Source organism: Pogona vitticeps, chromosome 1, assembly GCF_051106095.1.
Source record: "Pogona vitticeps strain Pit_001003342236 chromosome 1, PviZW2.1, whole genome shotgun sequence".
Taxonomy (NCBI): Eukaryota; Metazoa; Chordata; class Lepidosauria; order Squamata; family Agamidae; genus Pogona; species Pogona vitticeps.
Genome location: NC_135783.1, coordinates 158,468,575 through 158,487,858, shown reverse-complemented (window position 1 = coordinate 158,487,858; position 19,284 = coordinate 158,468,575). Strand labels below are relative to the sequence as shown.

General features: G+C 40.3%; 1 protein-coding gene across 3 annotated transcripts in view; it reads right to left on the bottom strand.

The window, feature by feature from the left end:
* SPRED2 (sprouty related EVH1 domain containing 2) overlaps window positions 1-19,284 on the bottom strand; it is a 93,876-nt gene that overhangs the window by 21,147 nt on the left and 53,445 nt on the right. For 2 of the 3 annotated variants that reach the window (XM_020803380.3, XM_020803381.3), the window contains exons 2-4: window positions 7,254-7,431; window positions 4,754-4,922; window positions 3,429-3,493 (exon numbers count right to left, since the gene is read on the bottom strand). In XM_020803380.3, the coding sequence (XP_020659039.1) occupies window positions 3,429-3,493; window positions 4,754-4,922; window positions 7,254-7,431 (412 nt within the window). Of the gene's footprint in view, window positions 1-3,428; window positions 3,494-4,753; window positions 4,923-7,253; window positions 7,432-9,226; window positions 9,269-19,284 lie in introns of all 3 variants that reach the window. The other variant, XM_073003636.2, reaches the window with a different exon arrangement.

Here is a 19,284-nt window from a genome sequence, read left to right as displayed (position 1 = left end):
AAGCCCAATTTCAGGTGGCTGGCAAGCTGATACAGTCTCAACAGAGGTCCTCCCCCCGCCTCAAATGTCTGACATTATTCAGGCTGTCTTGAGAGAAGCAAGAACTAGCATTCTGTGTCCAGACGCTGGAGAAATTTATTTCCAACCATATGGAAAACATTCAGAGAATATAATGGGGCTCTGGAGTTACAGTAATGGTACATTACACAGCAGAGACACCTCCTAATGGGAAGTTTCTTCTTTGGAAAAATAAAAGTACCTAATGCAGCCATAGTGAAGCCTTACTCGTCCCTTTGATTTTACACTGGGAAAAAGAAAAATATTAAATACATCCCTAACTTTTCTACAGAAATTAATAGGACTTTAAAATACACTCCTCTTACTGTCTTTCAACAATAGATTTGCTGCCCTTTCTGAGGTGACTGGACTTGTCCATTTGGGACAGCAGAAAAGAGCTTGACCTAGATTAATAAGGCAATGGCACCACACCACACATATTGCTATTTTTGTTACTAGGTATGTTTCACAGGACAAATACATGCCAAGGTATTTAATGTTCAAAAGCACCACCAATCAGGACACAGATCTGTAAATGGGTGTATATATACAGAGATTCTCTCAAGGCACATCACAGCTTACGTAGTTGCTTTGCCAGATCAGGGAATTCTGGGAACTGCAGCCCAAAATACAACTTTTTAAAGCGTTGAGGCACATTGCTGGGAAACTGCTACAGATGAGTAAGTCATTCCAGCTCCAGTCCAGCCTTCCCTGCCTCCCTCCCTCCCCTGGCCCCACCTTTTCCCTCTCCCTCACGGAACCTATAAATCAGTTCTGTCAGGTAGCTGGGAAGCAGCTGCTAATGATAGTTTTGCTCTGGAGGAGAGGAAGTCACCTTTTAACCCTGCCTGCTGTTGTTTGTCTTATAACTATGACAAGAGAACAGACGAAAACAACATGCCAACTGTCACAAGAGGCTCTGGTCACAATTGTGCAGGAAACCCATCTCAGACCTACAGCCTCTCAGGTGACAGTTAATGAAAAGAGGGGACTGGGTCCATTGTTTTCCCATTGCTTTTCCCAAGCAGCTTCTCTTTATGTAAAAAAATATAAATAAACAAAATGCTCCATGAAAAATCACTAAACAAAGAATGTTGTGCATTGCAGCTATTTCCTTTAAAAAAAAAAAAAAGAGAAAGAGAGAGAATTATGACATTTTCACTGTGCGGTGCAGCCCATGCGTATTTATGATCATACAAAAGTTCTTACAAATAAGAGTTTCTTGCTCACACATTCACACTGTGCCAATGCGCACATTCCAATTTTGTTTTTATCCATTCTCAATGCAGAGATTCAACAACCCATACTGAACAGCATTTGCTCCACCTACTTCATCCATTTTGTAATCTTTGAAATGATTTTAAAAATATACTACTACTACTACTACAGTACTACAGTACTACTACTACTACTACTGAGTCCTTGCCCCAAGGAGCTTAAAATCAAAAGTTCAGCATAGGGAACAGAAGAGAAGAGACATGGGGGGGGGGAAGAAACAGCTAAACAGTTTTGGGTGTTTTTCCCCAGTTGCATGTGCTTCTGTTTTGTTTCAACAGGATTGGGCTAGCAATTTCCAGAGATGAAGGAGCTGCCCCTAGACTCCAAGCTCTTAGAGAGCTGTACCTCCCATTTTCCCCCGAAATCCCCTGTGCCGCCCTTCTCCCCAATGTTTTGGCCCTTTAAAAAAAAAAGCCAACTATACTTCTCTCTCAGAAGCCCCTGGCTTTGGGCGAAAGGACCAAATTTGTTTTTGTCCCCTTCAAACAGAAGAGATATTCTAAAACTGGGCTTCATTTTTCCTATCTCTGTAGTAGGATGCAAGAAGAAACAAGATAGAACAAATTGTAAGCGAAAACTACGAGATGTTGGGTTTTTAAACAGTCTGAAAACAGCCTGAGGGTTATATGTAAAAGGGAGGATATTTTGTATGCTGTTTTAGCCTCCTTGGAGAAAACATGGGATATAAATGCAATAATAAAGGGCTCCAAGCACTGCAGAAAGCATAGGGTTATGGGAACGATATGTGTATCAATTAAAAGAATTATATAAGACACTGTAACAGAATCCGGTAGTCACGAAGTCAGTTTTTACAGATGCATGCCCGTTTCTGAATCCTGGGGATGCAGACAAGATCTCTGGTATGATAAAGTCTCTCAAGTGCTCTTTGGACCCATGCCTGACACAGCTGATTAAATCTGCCAGGGCAGAGTTGAGTGAGGAGGGTCAATGAGGTGGGAGATGCCTGCATGAAAGAATGTGAGGCTCTGGTTCCTCCTAAGGAGGCTGTCGTGAAAAACCTTCTAAAGAAAACATCACTTAACTAAGATGTGGGTCTTTAAAGCCAAATGGCTCTCTCATCTAGAGGGACCTGCTGAATTAATAGGGTTTGTACAAGCACTGACTTGCTATTCAGCAACTGGTCAATGGGTTTAACTTTTGTTCATCTGAACTACAGCTGGCCTACTGAATCAGTGAGATTGACAAGAGCACTGATTTACCTTTGAATGATTAATAATTATTAATTCAACTGGTCCAACTTTAATTAATTCAGCTGGTCTAAATTGAGGTAAAACTTAGTAACAGGATTTAGGCCAGACTTTTAAAATGTGACAATGAACATTTCTGATAGATTCTGATACATTTTGTTGTAAGCCGCCTAGAGTGGTCTTAATTGACTAGATAGGCGGGATATAAATAAAATTAATAAAATTAATAATAATAATAATAATAATAATAATAATAATAATAATAATAATAATAATAATAATAATAATAATAATAATAATAATAATAATAATAATAATAATAATAATAAGAAGAAGAAGAAGAAGAAGAAGAAGAAGAAGAAGAATAAGAATAATAAGAATAAGAATAAGAACACGACTGTCGAGCATATGGTGGCCAGTTACATGAGGTTTTGGGTAAACTATATTACGATAATGAGCTCCACCCTTTCATAAGCAAAAATGTTGGTTGCAATTGAAACTACAGTACTGCCTGTGAAGTTAGTTGTAAGTAGGCCTTTTTCTTTTATTTTAGTTAGAGCCTCTGCTAATCTATTTAACACCCTGCTTTTTATGAGGCTTCTACATGTGTTGCCTTTATATTGTTCTGGTGCTGTTTCATTGCTGCTCTTTGTATTTTTGTAGTGTGATTTTATAAGCCACTTTGAGTATGAATTTTTCACAAGCCCTGACATTAACATTAATATCAAAACAATTATTTTCACATATAGATTGCCACATAAGTTTAGATTCTTTGGATGCTTTTGCTCAGACGGATTATAACCAGAATTAAAATGCACCACAGTGTTTGTCAAAAACAAGTCACCCAGAAGGCACAAAGAGCAATTCCCAGTAAAAGATACTTACTGTAAAGACATCATCATCTCCAACTTCAGTCTCATTGTGGATTGTTGAGGATGAAGTTGTAGATCCTGTAAAGATATTTAAAATGCATGCCATTTCAGTACAAATCACCACAATCTAGCAAGCCTTCCACCTGGGTGCAAGTACACATTTGGGACGTCAGTTTCTGACAGTGTGTCTCATAAGCCACACTTTTAAGGTTGCCTGCACTTCAAAAGCCAACTGGTGACAGGAGGGGGTTGTACACGGGGGAGGGAAAAATACCTAAACAATGAGCCGAGCTGCATGCTTAGAACTGACGTATACACTATTCTGGACTGTAGCCCACATTTTTTTTTGTTTTTTGTTTTTTTGTTTTTACAGAAGCAATGAATTTGGTCTTAATATTGGGATGAGCTCCTAAACAGATCTTTCAAAATAGGAAAGAGTCATCTTAGATAGGTTAGAAAAAGTGACTACAAAAGCTGTTTAACATTTCAAAGTTTAACTTGGTCTCTATTTTAAAGTATTTTATTTTATTTCATTTATTTAATTTATACCCCACCTATCTGGTGGGTGAGGAAGGATTGTTTTTAAAAATGAAAGGACAAGGGATTTTTAAAAATAATATATATAACTGCTTAATGCCGGGGTGTAAAATTCAAGGGGAAAAAAAAACAATCACGGGAAAAATTCGCAGAATGCAAATAGAGATGGGCACTAACCGCAGGTTCATGCCAGTTCAAACTTCATCCAAACAGGTGTTTGGCATTTCCCAGCCCTGCCTCCTCTGGCGGGTGCCCAATCAGAGGCACTGCCTGGAGGATGTGGGGCAGGGAAGCCAGGGCACTGCTTCTGAGTGGGTGCTTTCAGTTTGTGCTCATCTCTAAATGCAAATAAAGGACACTGTTGCTTCAAACCTATCAATATGAGAATGGAAAGTTAAGCAATGTTGTGCTGCACTTGGACTCCAACTCCCAGAAATCCTGGCCAGTATTAGTGGTGAAGGTTTCTGGGAGGTTTAGTCCAGTGCTGTAGAGAGGTGGTCCCCAACCTTGGGCCTCCAGATGTTCTTAGACTACAACTCCCAGAAGCCTTCACCACCTCTGCTGGCCAGAATTTCTGGGACGAAGTTCAAGAACATCTGGAGGCCCACAGTTGGGGACCACTGCTGTAGAGGACTTAAACTGCATTCTCCTAATATATGGCAAGTCTGAGCCTTTGATTGAAGGAATAGCCAATTTGAGTGAAAGGTGTGCAGAAATTAGCTTTCAAGTTCTCACCCCCCCAAAACAGAGCCAGCTGGGTAAAAAAAAAAAAAAAGGAAACTGCTAATTACTGTTCAGTACCTTCCATGAGGTCTTCAATGGCTTTCCTCACACCCCTATCAAATGCACGTGCATCTGCAGGGCTTAAAAAAGTGAGTCCAAACTTTCTGTTGTCAACTTTCCAGTGGTGAAATGTAGGGTTTGCTTTAGTGTAGACAAGGTCCTTCTTCACATAGCATTCCAATACCACCTGTGGTTTAAAAGTGAAAAGACATGAAATGATATTCATTATGTGAAGAACATTGGGTTTTTTTTTCATATGGTTCACCGCTTCCTTTCTCACACTAAAAAAAACTAAAGAAGACATTTATATCTGTTTTCTTTGCCACTGCTCTCTCTCTCTCTCTCTTCACGTAGGGAGTTATTGGAAATAGCCAGTGAGTGAAACCAAAAGTTTTTTCTTCTTGACTGAGGAACACATTCCAGATCATACACAACATTGCATTTCAGTCCACAACAGAGCTTCAAATTCTCCGCACAAAGTATATTCTTAATGTGTTCACTGTAACAGGGACCTGTTTGTTTTCACAAATGCTGACTCTAAAATAAAATAAAATAAATCGTAACATATAGTTTTACTGCCTTTCTATTCTCAACAAAATTAAATGTACACAGCAGGAGACAGACATTCCTTGCTCCAATGGCAAACTGATTAAACCATCCAGTCCATGTAGAACAAAACCTGGTCCATTTTTCTTCTCAGTTAACTAGAGATATCTGAAGAATACACTGATTTGTTGGGTAGTGTCTAAAACTTGGAGAGTTCTGCTCAACAGAAGGATTCAGCAAAGGCACTTGGTGAGTCTGAGCTAGGGATGCAGTCAAACTTAACCTGTAAGGTTTTTATGAGGATGAAATGGCCTAATCCCATGTAGAATACTCAAGAGATTCTTGGAAGAAGGAGCTCATCTTAAAACAGGTGACATCTATTCTTCAAACATCTTGGTAGTAGAGTACATTTCATTATTTCTGCTAATGACATGTTTTATAGTCACTCTATAGGTCATTGCAAAGACAGTCAGTGTCTCTATTCTCAATAGCCATGTACTGAACAAAGTGATCCAAGGAGTGTACTTCCCCTATCTCCCCTCCCCCCCCACGGTATAATCAAGGAGGACAAGGCTGGCAGGCAGCTGGACAGGAACACTTCACATGGCTCTGTTCCCTATTGGAGCACCTCCCCCCCCCCGTCCAAACCACTCCTCTAAGGCCACATTACTGGGGGTGCCTACCCTGAGACAAAAGAAATATAATACTAGGACTTGGACTTTTTCAGCAGTGGAACCCTCACTGTGGCATAAACTTCCACCAGAAACTAGAAAGACCTCCTCCCTAAAAGTCTTTAGAACATTCATTAAAAACAGAACTGTTTAAGGAGGCCTTTGGCAACATCTTAGGCTAATTTTCAAGACCTGTACACCACTGTCACCGCTGATTATTTTTTATTGTACTACTGTATATTTTGTTTATTATGTTACAATTTATGTAACTTGGTTTACTTTAAGTTACAGTATCAGGAGTCAATATTACGTTGCCATTCCTGTTTTAGTTTGTGGTGTCTTGCATTCTGATTTCTTTTTATCATATTAGTTGTATGTTTTGCCTAGTTATGTAAACTGCACCTGAGTAGTGTTCTCACTAAGTTGTGCAGTCTATAAGCAAGCAAGCAAGCAAGCAAGCAAGCAAGCAAGCAAGCAAGCAAGCAAGCAAGCAAGCAAGCAAGCAAGCAAGCAAGCAAGCAAGCAAGCAAGCAAACGTTTTGTAGCAATTTATCACTTGAAACACATGAAACCCAAAGCGTCAACATTCAGGTGTGCTCTATGAAACTCCCCAATTATCCTTTTAGCATGTTTTGATTTTTTTGGGGTGGTGGTGGAATATAGTTCAGTGCTGTCCATCCACAGGTTATTTTGTTGGCGGGTCCCCATCTGTAGATGAAACCTCTATTTGGCAGGGAGCTGCCTCCTTCAGTGTCACGATTTACAAACCTCTCTTCTCTTCCCTTCCCTTCTGGTTTTATTTTGTGCAAAGAAGCAGGAACTCTAGGTTCTATAAACAGCAATGGTAAAGGAGGCCAGTGTCAATCTGCAAGACAAATGACCCTGGCCTTTTTCACTCCGCCAGCCTATATACATCAAACAGGAGGCAGCATCAATAATTCATTGCTGTTTTAAAAGCTTGAATTACTCCAGGCAATGTGACTGGCTTTGTCAATTCTTTAGCTTTAACTTGCTATGCTACAGGATTTGGAGGTGTGTGGGTGGGTGGGGAGTGTCAGTTTCCTTTCTTCAAGAAATAACTAAATAAACTATATGAAAATACTTGGTGCATCTTATATTTTGGGGAGGTGATAGATAATGCTCTTGTGAATTGGGAGGACTTTTTCTTTCTTTCTTTCTTGTTCTTTTTCCTCTTTGGAAAAAGGTGTCACAAATGGTCTAAAGAAATGTGAGGAAAGAGACTGTTCTGGTGGCAGCAGGAAAATGAATGGGAAGCAGATTCTGCAAGAGATTTAAGTTACCAGTTTGTCTTTCTGCCGTTCTCCATGGATCAGAAACCCGCTTCTTCCATTGCCCTCTGGGCACATGACCTTGCAGACACCAACTCTACTAAGACCGCCTCCTTCTTGTGGCAACCATCCTCCACTGGAGTCATCTCGGGTCATAACCACAGCTTTGACTCTCACAATATAGCTGTCACTGTAACAGACAACAAGAACAAGAGGCCATTACATCAGAGAGCACGTTTCACAGATTGCAACATCTCCTTATCTAAATGTAGAGGAAAAACCAGCCGGGTCCCTGCAGATGGGGAGAGAAAGGTAGCAATAGTTTCTCTACTGTCATACAAACAAAACACGGCTGATAATAATAAGAGATATTAGTGTTGTTCCAAACAGCCCGAGGAACCAGACATAAAACCACATTAGGAAAGTCTGAGATAGCCAGTGTGAGGCTGTAGGCTACACTCAGGACAGATGGGTTCAAATCCTCTCCAAACCACAAAGCTCACTGGTGTCCTTGGGCCAGTCATAGTCTCTCAGCCCAATAGTTCTTACAGAGCTATTGTGAGAACACAGTGTGGTGGGAGAACCATGGACACCACCTTGCCTTCACTGAGGATCTAAATGAATGCAATCAATCAATCAATCAATCAATCAATCAATCAGAAAGATAGTTTTTATTCTGAACACAAAACCTACTAAAATTCTTTAAGTTAACACAAGAATTCATACACAGAAGGTGTATTTGTGTGTTTGTCAGAAATGTTTTGTGGCTTTGGAAACATAAGTTGGAAGTGATTATGAAAACCTGATGTTGTGATGGAAGCCTGAGCTAAAACAACAAGATGATGGTGTCCAGTTTTATCTCTGTCTAGTGTACACCAAGTTAAAAAAATGGGACTCGTTAGTCAACAATAATGCAAGACTGATTTTCTTGTGTCTACTCTATTTGGGATGAAAAATAGATTTAGCCCAAGGTGCACAAGCACAACACAGGAGACCTTTGGCATAAATGGTTTGATCAAGAAAAGACAAGGATAACAGGTCCTAATTCTGTGCCTGCTGTCTAACATTTTGCTATGTCCTGAATCCTGGAGTCTCATCTGCCTTTATGGTTTTTATATAGAGAAAAATTTACAGCCGGTTTCTCTCTGCCACAATTTATACAAGCAAACAGTGCCCTTTGCACTCCGTTTTCTTTCTTTCAAAGACCCAACCATGAGACCACTGGGAGATATTGCTTTTAACCCTATTTCACACAGGCTTCAGACTTGTAAGGGAAACAGTTTAAATTCTTTGCAGACTGGCACCAGCCTTCCTGACTGAAGATGTGTGACTTCAGCTATGATGTGTTTAAGAATTTCCATCAGTACGATGAACATTTCCCTGTGTATCACAGCAAATCAACCAGCTTGGACCAAAGAAAAAAACAAGGAACATTCAGAAACCACTCTACTCTCAGTCACTAAACATTCAGACTCAGGTAATGCTCAACATCTGTATCTGTAATGGCCAACCAGGCAACTTGAGACCAAATGAACAGCTGACCAAGATTATTTTTCTAAAAGCTAGCAAGTATTCTGGCAAAGCCAACAAATCAACAACCCCTGGTTTTCCAGGGTTCCAACTCATGTGGGGAACCTCCATGGTCAATGGAAGCTTTCCATTTGAACCTTCCAGCTTCTAAATGGGAAATAACAATGGAAACATGTTGGGCTAGCAAGCTTCTCCTTCTCACATTTATGCTACATGCGAAACATATGCTCACATGGAGCTTCACTCAGTCTCAGATTTGCAACATGGAGAGGTTCATGCTGTTTCGAACCCCCTACTGCATTCATGCATGAACCTTCTGCAACTTCACACAGCATTAAAATGTGTTTCTTCTTCAAAATATATTTTTGAATATATTTACACTGATGCAAGTCCGGTACTCAACTGCTTCAACAAATATGAGCAAGGTATTACAAGGGTACACAAATATTTTCTACCTGTTTTCTGGGCTCACAGTTTTCTAGAATGTTCTTCTCTACCTGCAGAGGCACAACAGGAAAATGCAGTTCAAATTTCTTGAATTTTGACACCTGAAACAGGTGTTAAACTATTGGTAGAATTACTGCAGGGAAGGTACATTTACATTACTCACTACTGATTCTCTGTAAGAACTGAACTACGGGTGTGAAACTACTTCAGAATGAAAGCAGCTGTTGAGTGCCTCAAAATAACACAACCATTGTACTGTACTGTAACCAATCAAGGGAAGTTCTCCACGGTGTCTCAAATGGGCTAACGGAACAACTTAGCAATGACCAAGGCCAGAAATGGATATTAGAGGAAGCCCGTAATTAGCGCTCAAGGGGCATTAAAGGAGTGTATCGGAGTGACTGAAGCAATCTTGCCACATTTGTGCAAGCAGATGTAAAGAAATCCCATGCTTAAATCCTGAAGACCAAGCAGCAAACAAAGCAAACTGATCTGCACAATCTTAAAGGCAAGAGAAAGATGTTCACATCAGTTAAGAATTGCCCTCTTTCAACTCTCGAACATCTGTCTCTTGCCTGAGATGGCCACGTGTGCCATGTTACTCCTCAAAATGAAAAGACACAAAACTACATCAAAACAGACAGCAGGGTCCAGTTCTATACTGAAGTGACAGGACGCAGGATGCTTCTGCTGATCGTTTCATGCACCCTCTCTTCTGACACAAGAGAACTACCAGGGTTATAAAGACCCTTGAATGTGTCAACTTCTTGACTTTGCTACTTTTGCTCAACTGATAGTTCAGCAAAAGTGGCAAGAGCTTTGGGAAAATGCAAAGTAAGTGAGGAACGTGCTTTTGGCAAAAAATATGCGAGGCACAGAAGAAATAAATCATCCTAAACTCATCATGATGTTATAAAAAGTGTGCATTTCATAAGCCCCCCTCAGTAATTTCTTAACCCAATAAGCTTACCACGCATAGAGGGAAGTAAATGGATCCTCCCCTCTACACTGTCCCCTTCTCCATGGGGAAAGCCACATGTCTGCAAGGGAACCTTTCTGAGAACAGGGTAGCCTCTACAGGTGAGCAAGGCCCATGGTTATCCCTTCCTCACTCTCTCCACTCTTCCCCAGGAGAAGCAAAAAGCAAGGAGTGCAGAGAGTTGAGGGGACATGCTCTCAGGGACAAAACTGGCTTGTTACAAATCTACAAGAGAAACCATTGCTTTTAACTGCAATATGGGTAGCCTCATGTTCACCAGAAGAAAATGAAACAGGACTTCCCTGTAGTTAAGTTTACAGTATTTCTGGGGGCAAAATGTGAGAGAAAGAAAGCCATATGAATATCTCCAGCTCTATGCACCTCTTCATGAACACCCACCAAGAACATCTTCTCAATATAGCATTCTGTGATGGTAGTCTGAGGAAAGCTCTCATAAATGCCAGATAACGATCTATCGAGTAACACAAAATACATTTTATCTCATATTACTGTGGAGCCATCTTTACTCCCCAAAAAAGGCAGGATATAAATCAAAATAAATAAACAGATATTTATACTGAATTTGTAAGGCTTCAAGCAAGAACAGTTCCACAGAGCACAATACTACAGATGCTGGAATCAAACATATGTCTGAAGACCCAATAATGAGAGTATGGGTGGGAAGAGGGAAGGACAGAAATATTTCCTTTCTCTTCCATGTTCTAAGGTGAAAACAGTGGCTTGCAAAACTGTATATTCACTGTGCAATGAAGACACAGATGGATTTCCATTGAAGCCACACATTTCTACACAATGGTTCAATATTTTTTTTTCTAAATTTACTATTTAGACATCCAAGACTGAGGATGTATTTCCATTCATAGTTACCCAATATAGTATTTGCTATTGTTGTCCAACACAGTCAGAAAAAAAAACAGATTTTAAAAATTAATTTGCACTGTCGTATCTGACTCTGTCTCAAACATTGAACTATTCTTCTGAAGGGTCTAAAATCCTCAAATACTTTGTCCAGACGGATACTGCATATTTGCAGCAGCCTACAGTGTTTAACTGACAAGGTATTGGGCATATGCAAAGCCTGTACAGTACTAGATGTGTAGTCTGGCATGTCACTGACATGCAACTGGCATCTAGTCAATGAGTCGCTTTGGACATTCATTGTTACTCTTTCACACATGTACATAACATATCCAATGGTGTTTGGCCTTTTTGAAACATTTAGGTAAATTTTTAGGTATTCCTTGGCACTCACAGGATGTTTTAAAAGAGCAAGGCATATACTTTAATAGAGAAAACTGCTGCTTCTAAACACATATGTAGTTAACATTCCTCTAACCCTTCAAGTGTTAGCTGTGTTTTCGTTTTACTTGCAAAGAAACAAAGGAGATGGCTCCAATTCAGCAGACAAAGGAGAGCTAAAGAAGAATAATTTTAAAATTCCCTGCTGACATGATTAAACGATGCCTAAATTTCTACACCCAAGAGTACTGCTCATATTTAGAATCTACACAGCATTTCCAAGGGGTTCAGAATTTACACGCATTGCTCTTATACCGGATGTTAGCAATATTTTATTTCCACACTGTCTTATACTTATATCCTACTATTTATGTATGTATGTATGTATGTATGTATGTATGTATGTATGTATGTATGTATGTATGTATGTATGTATGTATGTATGTATGTATTGCATTTATATCCCACCCATCTAGACATAGTCTACTCTGGGCGGCTCACAACATACAAGATACAAACAATTCAAAATATATATTAACAGTTTTTCAACAGTACTATACACTACAATATACAATATGATACACGCCCACTCTGAAGCAAGTCCCACTGAGTTCAATAAGACTTACTCCAAATTAAGTATTGGACTAAGACTCCAGAGAGCAGGGTTCAAATCTCTACTTGGGTATGGAAACGCACCTCTTGATAAAACCATTCCTTATCTTGAAAACTCTATTAAGGTCACTGTAAGTTTGTTTCAACATGAGGACATGTAACAAAAACCAAGTGAGTACAGGGCTGTGGCCTGAAGCAGGGATGAGACGGGTATAGGTTTACACTGCTAATGAGCTAATGGCAAGCCAAAATCTCAAATCTGGGCTAAAGCTCCCAACTAGGTTTACCTTTACTATGAATTAGTCCTACCAAGGTTAACGGGGCTTGCAACCAAAAGTATAGGAAACCATAAATGACAAAATCCAACAATTCGTAAAACAAATCACTAGTCTATTTTAAATAACGTAATTAATCCAGGTGAACATTTTAAGATATGAGATATTATCTATAAAGCTATTATGGTGGGAACAGAATCAAAATTATTCTTCAAAGGAATTGATCTATCTAAAGCTTGAGGAAGAGGCTAACCAAACACAGGCAAGAGTGATTGATCACGCTCACTTCTGCTGGGTACAGTGTGAAAATATTCTGAGCTCCATCTTCTCCCATTTGCCATTCCCTTCTTAAAGTTAAAACAACTGCAGTGAAACACTGGCATCTTAACAAGACTCAGAGATATGTTGTGGCACATGCTTACCATAGCCACCAGTAAACACACCAAAAGAAAAATATATATATATATATACAGGTATTGCAGGAAAAAAATTAAAATGTAACTTGATTCTCAGATCAAACTACTTTGAAATAGCTTAAGACAAACAAGAATTAAAAAGAAAAGAAAATGAGAAACACACCAAGGTTGGTGGTGTAAGAACACTGGGTTGCAACAAGCAACCATCTATCTCAGAAACAGCAGTTCAGAGTGGCTCAAATAAAACTGCCTTACTTGCATCCAGACATTTCCAATGTGAGAGCGGATCATACTTTTAAATTATTAACAGTGGGTTTAAAGGCCAGCAAAAATAATAGGTAGAACCCCAGTATGGTGAACATTTTCAAAAGCAGCAATAGGCAATACTGCAATCTTCCTAGCTTTGCTACTATCTGCAGTAAAAGAGAAAGCTTGATCTGTGTTGAGTCCTAAATGAACAAATCTAAATACAGTATACTGATAAATCCTAGCTGAATGTAGCCATTTCATCCTTAACATTTTCTGCTGAATAACGGTGATTGTCAGATGGGCAGCAGAGCATCCTGGAAAACTTAAATGATGTCATATTGATTTCTGAACATAATCTTTTCTCTGTATCCATTTAACTTTTGGTAAAGATTAAACTGTCTGACTTGGGAAAACAGCAGAGAGCCATTAAAAGTAGGTGTGTGTTGGAACCCCATTGGCATTATTGGCAACATCCTGGACTAATAAGACAAGACATCCTGAAATCTGAAATATTGGAGGGAATGAACAAAGGAGCAAAGAATCAGAAATGGCTTGCAATCTAAGGATGGACAGAATCAGACTACTGATTTACTCCAGTTTTTAAGGAAAATTGTTTTGTGAGGGATGTAACCTGAACTTGCCATCAAGACCTATGCCATTTTCCTTACATATGCATGGGTCAGCAGTAGGATTCTGGCCACCACACAGACCCTCCATGCCCCTGACTGTAAGAATGGTATCTTTGAAAAAAAATCCAGGAGATTGCAGTTTATTCAGGCAAGCTCTGGTACAGTGCAAGTAAGAAAGGGCTGTGCTGTGATTGTGCGTGCATGCAAAACAACAATGGTTGGCCTGGTCTGTAAACTCTGGGTAACTGAAGGAAGGCCCCAGTTATAGGGCTGCTGGAAGATAACTGTGCACAGATTTCCTGTCGGAAATTCTTCCGCTGTATGTAATTTTGCAATTTCCCAGTGAAAAAATATGCATGTAACATTAGCCTCCAAGTATGTAGTGTTAGAGAGTTGTCACAAAGAAATTACAGTGGTGCCTCACTTAGCGATCGCTCCGTTGACCGACAAAATCGCTTAGCGACTAACTTTTTGCGATGGTCCCTATGGGGTTTTTTCGCTTTGCGATGATCGCGGGGAAGCGATCATGGCAAAGCAACCCTTTTTAAACAGCTGATTGGCGGTTTCAAAATGGCCACTGGTAAAACAAAATGGCCACCTGCTGTTTTTCCTTGCTTAAGAGGCAGCGAAAATGGCGGCACTATGGAGGATTTTCGCTTTAAGGTGAGTTTTTAAGTCCATAGGAACGCATTAATTGTGTTTTAATGTGTTTCTATGGGCTTTTTAATTTCGCTTAGTGATGAAATCACTTAGCAAGGTTTTTTCCGGAACGGATTAACGTTGCTAAGCGAGGCACCACTGTACACAGAAGAGGCTAAGGAAGAGCAAACCTTCCCTCTGTCAGAAGATACATCTGCCAATGATACCATCAGAAATACTCTGTGGCTGTGGATGATCTTCAGATCTGAATGCCCCAAACTGTGTGGAAAGTGAAGCTGCTTGTTGATTACCTCAGCTCTAGCAGCAAATCCACTCTATTTTTTAAAAAAGGGTTCTGATATTGCAATCAACAGAAGAAACCTATTCAACCCTCAATACAAAATTAAAATGTATTTGGCAGTGGCACAGAGAATTTCTCTCCTGTGAATTCAGAAAAATGTATTTGGCCATCAGTAGACACGAATGGATAGCTGGAAACTAGAGATGGGGATGAATATAAAAAATGGATCGGCTTTTTCGATGAAAATAGCCGATTCGTTAAATATTTGTCCCTTCATATTTGTGGGTTCCAGAGACCCCCACGAATATGAAGCGATGAATATTTGCCCATTTTTGACCTTTGTATTAAAAAACACAAAACAAGAAAACTATTCTGCCCACAGGCCACTGATCAGCTGATGGGTGGCTGATAGGCAGCCCACCCCCCACAGCCTACCCCCACCCCTTCCTCTCCCTACCTAAGCCCAACCCCATTCCCACCGACACCCCCTTCCTATTAAAAAAACCCCACTATTCTGCCTACCGGCCATCAATCACCTGATCAGCAGCAGACAGGCAGCCACCCCCCCACAGCCACCCAACTCCACAATCTACCCCACCCCCTTCCTCTCCCTACCTCTGCCCCCGCCACCGCCACCCCTTACCTTAATTGCCACTGCCGAGGTCTCCTTCTGGCCTCCCAGCCACAGCATATAAAAAGGGAGACTAGCTGCCCCTGGCAAAGATGGTGGCTGCAGCTTCATTTGGGGTAGGGAAGCTGCAGCTGCCATCTTTGCAAAGGGCAGCCTGAATTCCCTTAAGGCAGGCTAAGTTTTTTTAAAAAAATACACCCCCCCCCCCGGTTATTCATCACTTCATGGGAGCAACTTCATGCTTCGTGAGTAGTCAACTTTTGATGACTCACGAAGCGGCACGACTCATCAAAATGGTGAGTCATCCCATCTCTACTAGTAACCTTCAAGAGGAGAAGGGGGTACCAAAAAGGGCAACCGAAATTACTGTGAGGAATTAAATTGCTGACCCCAGCTTCCACAATCATTATTCTAATCCAATTTGGCTGGGGGGCGGGGGGGGGAGGAGAAGTACCTTTCAAAATGAGTATCAAAGATAGAGAAAAGTTTGAATGAATTATCACAAGTAAAACCTATGATACTTGTGCTTCAGTTACTTAGAAGGCAACCAAGGTCTGTGTGTGAAATCTTTTGTTACTCATGGTACAATAATCTCTATGATAGTGCATGATGTTCCCAGATTTCTACAATTAAACACCAGGATATGTCGTATAGCTTTTAGCTGTGATATTTATACTGTTTTATAGTTTCTCATTTTACCTGTTGTGAGCCACTTTAGATCCCCTATGGGGAGAAAGGTAGTAAGTAAACAAACAAACAAACAAGCTAAGTCCTACAAGGGCTGTTTCAAATCACAAATGTGGGCAAGCCAGGAAAGCTGCAGAATCATGAGGAAATATCTAATAATCACCATAATCATCATGACAGAAACCTCTTCCCTGTGGAAATAAAACGTAGGAAACTGGAGAACAATTTTGATGCGGCACCAATTTCACCTCTTCCCTAAGCCTGTTAAGAGAAACAGACTTTTCATCTTGTTCCCACATTTTTTGGGGGTGGCTCTTTCCCTGTCACCCCACACCGCCCCACAAAAATGCCAGGTGAAGGGTTTTGTGGAGGATGCAACATGATGACCAAAACAACAACAACAACAACAAAAAACCCATACCTCAAAAAAACAAAAACAAAACCTTGGTGTCTGGGAAGAATAAAGTTGTGGTGTAACCACAATTAATGGTAAGCTCCAACTCTGAGAAACTCTTTGAGAACAACTTTTGTTCTTGGAAAAATCTAGTGAGGTGATGCCCCACAATTTGCCTACTCAAAAATGGAGTGAAGAATTTTAAAAGGCCATTTGCACACAACTATACTGAATTATGTTGCATTTGGATTGAATGAAATAGCACAGGCCTACATTTTGCATTATGACAAAACTGAGTTCACCGAGCACAAACACCCTTATTTTTCTCCAGAAATATCAAGCATAGAACAAACCATTTGGCAGTGCAATAAGCTTTAAGAATGGAGTGCTCTTAACGACTTCACAATTTACAATGGAATAATCATCTGGCTCTAAAGCACCCATTCAGCAAAAGAACATTATAGTGTCAGAGGTCAAAGGTGGAGGTTGTTAAATAGGAACAGGCAAAAGGAAAGGGCGGAATCCAATAAAGAGGCAAATTAATGGCTGAAACTCTATTCAGAATCTGCACTAATTCCATTCAGCTTCTCATTCAGCATCTGCATTCACATGATGTAATGGTCAAAAGGAGTGAACCAGACTGATCCAATTACTTAAGAAATAACAGATTTTACTAGATGACTGGTAGGTGTATTTATATATATTTACCTTCTTTGAGGACTAACATTTTCTCAACAGCACAGCAGAACTCTATAATCTTAAACTAGGAGGCAGCATTTCACTCCTCCTCCCTATTACTACAAAACTTTAAAACAACAACTCTAATTTTAAACAGCTTCATTTTTTTCATTGTCATCTTCATACTTTCCCACATGCACTGAAGATCAGCTTTCAAACAAGACGAAAAGCCAAACTTTTCAGCAACACAACTTTTCTATAAAAGGCATACAGTAATTGTATTTTTAAGTGCAAATATCTAAGACACATGCGTTTTTCAGACCAATCCTTATCAATTCATTATCAGATTAAAGGAACAACATTCCTGGCTGGGCTATTTCAGATTCCAGGGTGAAGAAGGATGTCATATGTTGGGGTGCTCTTTATATAAAAATCTCCCAGGAGAAGTAAAGCAACAAACTAGAGAGTAAGAATTAATGCTGCTTTCTTCCTGACAGTCTAAGTCACAGTGAGGGCAAACTTTTTCGGGCCTGAGTGCCCAAACCGAAAAACAAACCAAAACACAACTCCAGCGGGCTGCCACCGTGGTGGAACCGGAAGTGGCAGCAGAAGCAGGAATCCCGGGTACGGAGCTGCCTCAAGACCCCACTCCGGATCCACCACCAGCGCCAGCTGCTCCGGATCCTGGCCTGACGCCTGTTGAAGCTCCAGCACTGTGGCTGTACAGTGGACCCTTGACTTACAGACGGCTTGACTTACAGACTTTTTGAGTTACAGACTTCTCTGGCCGCAAAATTTAGGTTTGACTTGCAGCCTGAGATTTGACTTACAGACCAGAAAAAAACCAAAATGGAACAAAAACGGCCTGTTATGGATCGGCTTTTTCGGTTTTCAATGCACTGTAGGTCAATGGAGACTTGACCTACAGACTTTTTGACTTGAGAACCTCCTTCCAACACGGATTAAGTTCTCAAGTCAAGACCCCACTGTAGCTGCTTCCATAGGTTTGGCTGCGTGGGTGGGTGGGGGGAGATCCAGCAAATTATAGTTTGAACACCTGCAGAGAGGGCTCTGCATGCCAGCTGTGGCACGCATGCCACAGGTTTGCCATCGCTGGTCTAAGTTTACAGAATACAGGTTCAAGCCTATCCTCTCATTCTGAATGCAGTGTAGAATGAGATAGGTTTATTATAGTAGCATTTAAAATATGACTCAAAGTCCCAACTTGTTTTGCACTGAAGTAGAGTTACCATTGCCTCTAAAAACCGAAATTATTCTGCAAGAGTGATCAATCAATCAATCAATCAATCAATCAATCAATCAATCAATCAATCAATCAATCAATAAAAAGTTACTAAACGCCCAGCTGCTATGCTCGCCAGGAAAGCTGTACCTGTTGAGATATTCAACCTAAGAAGTGAAACTCTGTAACACAAGGTAGTTTTGGAGAAGTGAAATGTTTTACTTTTAATGACTATAGATAAATCTCTTAACATCACAAAATATTCATTTTACGGAATTACAGTTGAACATTAAGAGGATGTAAATAATGAATGGAAAAGACCTTGATGTTAGGAAAGTGTGACGGCAAGAGGAGAAGGGGACGACCGAGGATGAGATGGCTGGACAGTGTCTGCGAAGCAACCAACATGAATTTGACCCAACTCCGGAAAGCAGTGGAAGATAGGAGGGCCTGGCGTGCTCTGGTCCATGGGGTCACGAAGAGTCGGACACGACTAAACGACTAAACAACGACGACGAAATAATGAATACAAAAAATCAGATAACAAATGCTAACAATGAAGACACTGAAATTGTTGAAGATTTTCCAAACCCTGGTTCAATCATCAATCCAAATGGAGGCGGCAGCCAAGAAATGAGAAGACTGAGACTCAGAAGGGCAGCAATGAAGGAATTAGAAAAGATTCTCATATGTAAAGAGTTGTTGCTGGAGACCAAGAGCAAGATCATCCACACTATAGTGTTCCTAATTACTACTTACAGTTGGACAGTGAAGAAAGCTGACAGGAAAAACATCCGTTTATTCAAAATGGCTGCCTGAAACCTACCCCCATTGAAAAGGACTATTATTTGGCTCACATTGCCCCTCCAGAAGTATGTCGAGAGATGCTAACAAATAATGAATAGAAGAAGGTAACACAGCACCAAACCCATCCCCTTCAAGGGCACCAACATGCTAGCTGACAACTGAAATCAAGGAAAAGTTTTCAGCACACATCTCCGGCTCTAAATATTAAACCAGAAGAAATTCAATCGATGCAGCACTTACGTGTACAAAAGACAATATAGCAAATG